The following is a 9633-nucleotide window of genomic DNA, read 5'->3' on the forward strand; positions in this document are numbered from 1 at the left end:
AGCAAGTGCATATATTATTCATCATTAATTTTGTATTATTTTGCTTGAGAGTAAATGATTATTAACACATGAATGATGAATAATTTGTTATCAGTATAAAAACACTTACACTATTAATATATACATATTAAATCCATATAAATTACCCAACTTAACCTATTACTAAATTTTCTTTAAAGTGTGCCATTTTTTCCTTTTGAATTTTGATACTCTAATTTTTCTAGAAAATATATCGTTTTTTTCTTCTAACACACACCATTATGGAAAAACTTGTTTTTCTTAACAATTACGTTAAATGCAATACTTTGTAAAAAGTGAATGATCAAATATTGTTACTATAAATGCAAAAATTAATATCGTATTTTAATTATTATTAAATTATTATAATACAAAATAATAAAATGCTAAATCAAACTGCATTGTTGTCTCATGAGGTATACGTAATTTTGCCAAACTATTAACAAGTGATAAAAATATTAATATGTATAAAATAAAATATAATTAACCAAAGGAAAACAACAAAAAAGAATTTATCGTTAAATAGAATCATGTTCTTAAGTAGATCAAGTTGTGTAGCATTAAGCCGAAACTAGATTATCATGGCACAATTTATCATAATTTTGAATTTTTCATACACACAATAATATTTTAGAATTTATTTTTAATATATTTTTTTGTCTAAACCATACATAATTCTTATATATTAGTTTTATTTAAGATTTAAATATAATGAAACAATAATGGATTATACGCCAAAAATATAATTTTTTTACCATTAAAATGAATTATTAAAAAATCTAAATTTAAATTTATTAAAATAGATCATGATATTAGTTAAGATATATTAGATTTTTTTATATTATTAAGAGTATTCATTTTTTAGGAATTATGGGTATACCTTTCAATAAATAACACTCATAAAAGTCGAATCAATAAGCTTTTGGTGTTTCTTTTATGATGCAGCAGATTTTACAACACTACTATATATTAAATTTGTGGGGGTGTGAGAAGGAAATTGCATAATTATATTTTTGAGTTGGGCTAACTGGCCTAACCCTCCAGCCCAGTAAATAGTGGTCCGAACCAAACCACTTTGCATCTATTGCTAAATCAAATTCAAAATTTATAGTGAAGAAGAAAGAGAAATCGAACCAAATATTTTGCATCTTGCATCCTGCAAAAAGACCTACATATACTATGCCTTAATCCTCCAATCATTTTTTTTGCAACACATCACTTCCCACATGAATATGTAATGTGTAGTTACAGTTTTTGATTTATATTATTGTTGATTCTGTTATGTATATTCAAAATTTGTCTACTATTTATTCGACATATTAATGTATTAAAACAAATGATGAAATTGCTAAATCCACATTTAAACAACTACTATAATGATAATCAATAGGAATTGAGAAACCTTAAGAGAGAAAAGTAAAAAAATCTTACAATAATATATTCAACAATGAGAAAGCTTCGTCGATGACCTTGCTCATTTTGGAACCTCTGAGATTGAACAATTCCATAAAATAAAAGAGTGATTCTCTTATATATATATATATATATTCAAATTATTACGATTATTATTACTAGCGTGTTGACATGCACTGTCGTGCCTGTCAACCCGCTTTCCTATCGTTTGTAATGTATAGTTTGTATTTTATAAATTCAAATATAATTTTTTGCGCTAAATTTACTCTTGAATTTATTCAATTGGTCTAATATTCAATTTTTTAAATACACTTTTAAAATAAGAAGATAATAAGGATAAAATAAGAAAATAATATTATATGTGTATTTTCCCTTTATTAATAGTATAGATAGTTAACAGTAACCGCCTGAGTAACACTTGTGTAACATAAGGGTTCCGTTAGCTACTAACGGTCACTACATGAAAATAGTATATTATTAAAAAGTGATTTTGTCAAGCTATTAAGAAGTGATAAAAATATTAATATGTTTAAAATAGTATATAACTAACCAAAGGAACACAACTAAAAATAATTTATCATTCACTATATTCATGTTCTTAAATAGATCTAGTTGTGTAGCATTTGGAAAGCCGAACTAGATTATTATGGCACAATTTTTCATAATTTTGAATTTTTTCGTACACACAATAATATTTTAGAATATAATATATTTTTTATTCTTAACATAAATTCTTTATCCCACATCATATTATATTTATATATAATAGATCATACGCTGTTGATATAAATTTTGTACCATTAAATTTGAATTAGAAAAGAAATTCTAAATAAAAATTAAAATGTATTAAAGCATATAATGATATTAGATTAAGATATAATGGACATTTTTAATACTACCAAATATATAACACTATATAGATACAAATTTAATCTTTTTGGAGTGTTTGTCAATCTCAAATAATAAGTATAATCTCAAAAATAAAATTTTTGATCATTTAATCTTTTTAAGAATATAGTGAAAGCTTATCCTAATAGATTAACCTTTTGTTAGTTAAAATATATTAGATTTGTGGGGTGTGAAAAGGAAATTGCGTCATTCTATTTTTGAGTTGGACTAACTGGGCCTATTCTTCAAGCCCAGTAAACAGTGGTCCGAACCAAATCACCGATCAAATATTCTGCATCTTCTTGCATCTATCGTTAACTCAAATTCAGAATCAGAGTCTAGTGAAGAAGAAAGAGAAAGAGAAATTGAAGGGTAGAGATTCCCTGCAATAAGACCTACATATACTACGCCTTAATCCTCCAACCAAAAATTTTCAACCCAGCACTTTCCGCATGAATAAGTAATGTGTAGTTTCAGTTTTTGAATTATATTATTGTTGATTCTGGTTTATGATCTTCAATTATTTATCATTTTCAGGTAGAGATTGACATCAATGGAGTTGAAGCGAGTGCGTTGATGTAACTGTTTTTTGGACTGTGATTCACAAACTTCCAGAAATTGAGGCAATGGTATTTCATTTAATTAATTTATCACCCATACCGATTTATCTGCAGTTCTGCACCATAGATAACTTGTAGAAGTGTTATTCCTTACATCAGTGTTTTTTTTCGTTTTTTTATTCTTTTCCATATTCTAAGTTTTACTTATTCCTTATCTTTATTTATATATATATATATATATATATATGACAAACATTGTGTACACCAATATCTCTAATGATGTATATTCATCTTTTCAACTTACATCTTATGACCTCTATAAATTAAATTTATCATTATCGCTCATAATAAATTTAATATCTTTTATTTTTAAATTTTAGTCTACATAATTTTTATTTATAAATCCATTGATGAAAAAATGCGGGTGTCTGTCAAAAAACTATTTTAACATTCTGTGCTAGAATATAAGAATATTGTTAATATTTTCAAATGAATATTGCAATGGATTTTAAGTTTGTGCCAGTTTAACACTGATGATGCCATGATGTTGTTTTCTGCCTTCTATTATATATGATTGTATAGATATCTAGAAAAATAGTTCAGATTTGGTTTTGTTCTGTTTATATATCTTCTAGTAGTTGTAGTATTGCTTCATAAAAACTGCAGAAATATCATGTTTGGATGGATGGAAATAAATCGAATGTAGCGGATGGTATTGGATGATATTAGGATTCATTATTTGGATTGTCTATTAGACAGAAAGAATGTGAGGGAAAGTGTGATGTTATGTGTGCTGATTGATCAATTTGAGCATTTTCTCTGGAAGTTACCATAAATACATTAGTTATGGACAATGTGGTACACACTTCATGGAAGTGCACTGATTTTAACAATTGCTGTGGCAATGATACTAATTCCATCATCATATTGAACTTGTTTGTGCAAAGGCTGGGTCAAAGAAAGTAATAACAAGAGAAGAGTGGGAGAAGAAGCTTAATGATGTGAAGATTCGGAAGGAAGACATGAATAAATTAGTGATGAATTTCCTTGTTACTGAGGGTTTTGTTGAAGCTGCCGAGAAATTCCGGAAGGAGTCTGGAACTGAACGTATCCCTGAATAAATCACACTTTTCTGTTTCTTTTGATTTTTGTATTTCTTTCTTTTATTGGCATGATTTTATCGCCTATATATATATATATATTCTGCTATGCTTTTCCTTATTGATCTATAGCAGACATAGATCTTGCAACAATCACTGATCGCATGGCTGTTAAAAAGGCAGTACAAAGTGGTAATGTTGAGGATGCAATCGAAAAAGTGAATGACTTAAATCCGGAGGTTGGTTGCCCATTCTGTATTTTTATAGCCTCCCAGCTTGATGTCATATCCCGTGCCACTTAACATCTATGTACTTAACTGCTTTTCTTTCTATGGTGCATTGCATCCAATGCATGCATTATTGAAGGACGTAGTCAATTTTTTTTTTGCTTTCTAGGCTGGCAAATAGACATGCACTTGCTTGCAGTATTGATCCATTTAATGATATACTGTTATTGCAATTCAGTGACCATGCTGATAGTAATCAGAGTTTCTCTCTTATAGACTCACTATGTTTATGTCCGCTGTTTTTTTGGAGGAAGGGGGAAGGAAGCATGCAGGGTTTAAATGAGGAAATGCAGCCTTTTTTATTTGGGGATTTTGTAAATGAGGAAAGTTTAGACACCAGATAAAACTCCAATAACAATTCCTCATGTATATTTTCAATGTTTCAACAACCTGTGTACGTATAGCAATATATATGTGACGTAAGCAAGCATATGGTTGGGGAAGGGATGTCTCCACCGATGTATGCATATTTACAGAACTGTGGTGGTTGTCAGAAGTTTCACAATCAGACTTCTACTCAAATTTATTATAGTAGAGATGTTCAACTTACAACAATTGTTTATTGCTAAGAATATTTTTCTTTTGCCTTCTACACTAATTTTTCCCCCTCAAACTTAAAATCACACTGTGCGTCCTTTAACATTCTAGTACTCATCATAGTGCCATTCATGGGATTCTTGTGTTCCATAAACTTAATATTCATCTTGTAACACTGTTTGCAGATATTGGACACAAACCCCCAATTATATTTTCATCTCCAACAGCAACGGCTGATAGAGCTAATTCGAAATGGAAAAATAGAAGAAGCTCTAGAGTTTGCCCAGGAGGAACTTGCACCTAGGGGGGAGGAAAATGTAAGTCTCGTCTGATCAATTTGCTGACCTCTATTTTAACATATAATGTCTTTCTTAGTGACACATGTTTGGTCCTATGTATTATTTTAATCAATAGGTTAACTGTTTGCCCTGTTTATTTACTTTCATCGACTGTAGTTTGAAAACAACGCAAAATGTGAAAATGGTTTCTTATGATGAAAAATATTATATATTGAAATTTAGTCGCTTAGACTTGGTGCTGCTAACGCTTGACCGAAATTTGAATTATGTTCAGCAAAGCTTTCTAGAAGATTTGGAGAAGACTGTTGCACTTCTTGCTTTTGAAGATGTCTCTAACTGTCCTGTTGGGGAGCTTCTTGATATATCACAGCGTTTAAAGACAGCAAGTGAGGTGAATGCTGCCATACTTACAAGCCAGAGTCATGAAAAAGGTCTGTGTTTCCTGCGACATTTGTTTTTATGACTTCAGTTTTAGTTTTTTACTTCGGCATATTTAGCCATCTGCGGAATGTGTGACACACACCTGTATTCATATAAGCCTTCTTTCTGATTGAGATATGAAGTGTGTTATATAGCAACTGTTGTATTATAAAATTTGGGGAATAAACAATATGACATTGTTAGACTTACCTGGATAACCAGTGTTCCAGTAGAGTGTTTATCAACTGAAAGATGGATTCAAATTTGTAGAGCTCATAAGTCCATAACTGATTCACCATCTGAAGTATTTGCTTTTTTTCACAAATGTAATTCCATGGGAATATTGCTAGGACTTGCTGTCTGTTTACTACGATCAATCATTTTGTCACTTCTTTGTTTCCATTATATGCTGTTGGTGTTACTTGTTGATGTCAACATTATGTTTGAATGTACTTTTGGATCTATCATATATGTACTTGAAAGGAAAGATTTGGCTTGAATGTTCAGGAAGATTTGTGTTTAATTATGCATAACATCTGCTTTGATATGTGATCTTCTACTTATAGTCGGCAGTATGATCGAATTTCCTTTTTCTTCTAGATGATTTAACATTTTTTCTCTAAAACTTCTTTATGTTCTGGATCCAAATTCTTGTTATACATACCGAGCATGAGGATAATAGCAAAACATAGTGATTTTTATGATGCTTAAGGATCACAATTATGACGTTGAAAGTATTGCATATTTTAGTGGTTGAATCCCTGATGTTGGGTCTATTTTTCCATGTTGGTTATAGTCTTGTGCACTTTTGCTCACTATTTTAAACTTTGCACCTGTTTTATTTATTTATCTTCCATTAAATGAGGTCCATTTTATTGTTTCTAAATTGTTTCAACACGTTACAACTCACTCTGCTCTATTTTTTCATTATCTGATCAATTTTTATAAGGCTCTCCGGAATTGACTTTGTTTAATTATATTGCATCAGATCCAAAACTTCCAAGCTTGTTGAAGATGCTGATATGGGCCCAAAACCAGCTGGATGAGAAAGCTGCTTATCCTCACATAAAGGATTTATCCTCTGCTAAATTGGAAGACCCTGCTATTTGAATGCTTGTGACTTGATTTGGAATTGCATTTGGAGGTTTTAGATGAAGATGTTGTGGTCATTGGCATGAAAAGTCATGTATGTACATTACTCCATACATGGTCGATCTTGATATTTGTTTAAATTGTTATCTATTGTTTCCTAGATAGCTGTTTCAGTGGCTGTTGTACAAAAAGATTAATACATTTATCAAACAAATTTCTCTTGAAGTGACTGATTGTTAAGGTATACTGTTTCATATTAATAATCTTAATCATTATAAAAGGGAAATGTTACTCCCCATTTTGAGGTAGGAAGGGGAAAGAAAGAGAGAGAAATGATTTGTGTTGTAATTTTGAAAGGAAATAGAGAAAGAAAGAAAGAAAAGTAAGGTATAGACGGGGTATTAGAGAATACATTATAAGAATATGAGGGTTATAAAAGTTATCACAAATTATATATGGAGGTATACGAGGCACTTTGGTATTTTGAAATCACTTTGTATCTAGAATAATTCTAAGTTATGCTAGAACGGCCCAGTTTATGGGATAAGCAACTATTACCAAAGATGAATGCAATGCATAACGTGTAGGATTGCACTTTCTTCATACTCTGCCTTATTTTCGGAATTAGACCCTTGCAATAAGTACTTATCCATTAAACCTTCCTGCGCAAAAACATGTTCATTTAGTGTGCTTGCAAATTGACCAAAATGGAACTTTATTTTCACTTGAATCGATTTTCTCAAACAAAACTTGGAGAATTTCATAATGAAAAAGCCAGGGTAGCTACCATGGTCTTAATTTTCTGAGGCTATGAGATAGGCAGGGACAACAGAATCACATGTCTCTGATTATTGTGTAGAAGTTGAGATAGGGTTGCTTGAAAATGTTTAAACTTTTTGGTGTGGAAGTTGGAAAAGAAGAAACACTGAAATGGGAAACCAAGGACAGAACGTAATCTTGTTCCTTCAGACTGGGATGCTGTGCTTGCAGTGGCTTGACCAATGTTATTCCAAGGAACTCTTAGCTTAGACTACAAAATTTCAGATTGAGGAATGTTATTAACACATTTAAAACTTGCTAAATTATGTGTCCACTTTTCATTTAATGGATTTCACAAGAACTCCATCCGGTAATAAAAAATGTGTTGCAGAAATAGTAAAAATGAAATATTTGTCTCACTCCAAATTTAGGTCACTATGTATTTAGGTGTTGAAAAGAGGAAGATAAAAAGAAAAAAGTGATAAAATGACAGTTAAAGAGAGATAGAAAAAGGAAATAAGGTATAAAAGGAGAATCATCACTTTCTGGTACTGGATATGAGAGTTGTTGCTTTTATATTTTCTTATAATCATAAAATGTTTTTATATTTATATCTAAAGGATAAAAATGTCACAATACTATTTTTTTTCTTTTACCTTTATTTCATTGTCCTTTTTAGTATTGGAGAAGATATTTACCCAAGGCAAAAAAAAATGAAAAGGTTGTAAAAAATTAGAATTGGTATTAATAAGGTTGATGTTAATAAACATTATTCTTATGAGACATAAATAAGCAGGTGTAGGTGTAACATAGACAAGTAAAAATGTAGATATTCAGATGATTCGTACTTTGTAGAAAGAGATGGGTAGGATAAAAGAGTGTGTCCATCACTATTCCTTACTCTACAGAGGCTGTAGCGTGGATGTTACAAGTTGCAACTGTACATGCCACTCAATCAGAGGTCAGGGTCAGAATTTGTTGCACTCTTTTTAGCTTTGGAGGATTGCTTGAATGCTTGGAAGAGGCATGTTGAGGCCTAGATGACCAATTGATCCAAAAATTCAAATATAATTTTTTTTAGAAAAATATGTATATACTCACAATATAAAATATTTTTACACTTTCAGTATAACATTGATCATTCATATTTAATTATTATTAACTTTTAAATAAAAGTAGTAATACAAATAAATGATGAATGATACATTTTATTTTTCTATTTTTAATTAATAATTACAATGTCATCATCCATTAAATATCATTCGGTGAAATTAAATTAGAGCTCGATGGAATAAGTTGTAACCTAAGTATAATTTTAGAAATGAAAATTTTAATAAGTATTTTCAGAACATGGTTTGTTTCAAAAAGTGAAAAATGAAATTTTGTTTTAAAATGTGATAATTTCGCTAATTGAAAAATATTAGACTAAGTTTTTCAATCCTAATTTACTTCTTTTATGTTTGTAAACAATGTTTTTAACACACTCGTTAACTGAATTCTTTTATGAAAAAAATGACCAATGTAGTAATTGATTAAGAGGAAATTATACATACTTTTAGACTCTCAATAAAGTGAATAAATAAACAATAAACGTGTGTTTGATATAGATTAAGTTTATACTTTCAGTTTGTAAAGTGTGAGATTATAAATAGCGAGATTATAATTCGTTAATATTATAAGATGTTTATGTTTGGATACCTTAGTTGAAAATTGAATATAAACTAATCTGTTTTTTTTTTGGATAAGGTAAAGAGCTTATTTTTTACATAGTAAATTATTTGTTTGGATAAGGTAAAATAGTTATTTGTTTATGTTATGATTATTTTGTTTATTTTTTCACTATTTAAATATACATTTTTTAATATTTACCATTATATATATTTTTACTATGATTTGTTTTTATTTTTAATATTGCATAATAAATTCTAAAATATATATTAAAATAAAATACGATATCAATATCAAAAAACAATCTGATGCATAAATAAATAGAAGTTGTTAAACTTGAATTATATAATTGTCAAAATAAATAATACACAAATGTCAAGTTTCATACAAAAGTTTTAATAATATCATCCCTAATTGAATTTCGAACAAGACACATGTGCTCAGAAGATATATTATCCATGTGTTCATCAAGATCATCATTGGTAGCATCATCACCAACATTGGTATATCATCATCATGATCATCCACAATGTTAAAGTTAGGATTTGGGATACTATTTTGCTTAATAAAATTATATATTGTCATTGTAGCA

The 9633-nt window shown here is 29.4% G+C and overlaps 1 protein-coding gene across 2 annotated transcripts; it reads left to right on the plus strand.

Annotated features, from left to right (window-relative positions):
• Nucleotides 2653-6912, plus strand: LOC109333436 (glucose-induced degradation protein 8 homolog). 2 transcript variants are annotated; one of them, XM_019568921.1, is made up of 7 exons: nucleotides 2653-2779; nucleotides 2857-2948; nucleotides 3827-3986; nucleotides 4115-4218; nucleotides 4989-5120; nucleotides 5377-5533; nucleotides 6511-6912. In XM_019568921.1, the coding sequence occupies exons 2-7, from the start codon at nucleotides 2946-2948 to the stop codon at nucleotides 6630-6632; spliced, it is 678 nt and encodes a 225-aa protein (XP_019424466.1). In that variant the 5' UTR covers nucleotides 2653-2779; nucleotides 2857-2945; the 3' UTR covers nucleotides 6633-6912. The 2 variants fall into 2 exon arrangements, with proteins under 2 accessions (XP_019424466.1, XP_019424465.1); XM_019568920.1 differs by having other exon boundaries at nucleotides 2656-2779; nucleotides 4112-4218.

Source organism: Lupinus angustifolius, chromosome LG18, assembly GCF_001865875.1.
Source record: "Lupinus angustifolius cultivar Tanjil chromosome LG18, LupAngTanjil_v1.0, whole genome shotgun sequence".
NCBI classification, from domain to species: domain Eukaryota; kingdom Viridiplantae; phylum Streptophyta; class Magnoliopsida; order Fabales; family Fabaceae; genus Lupinus; species Lupinus angustifolius.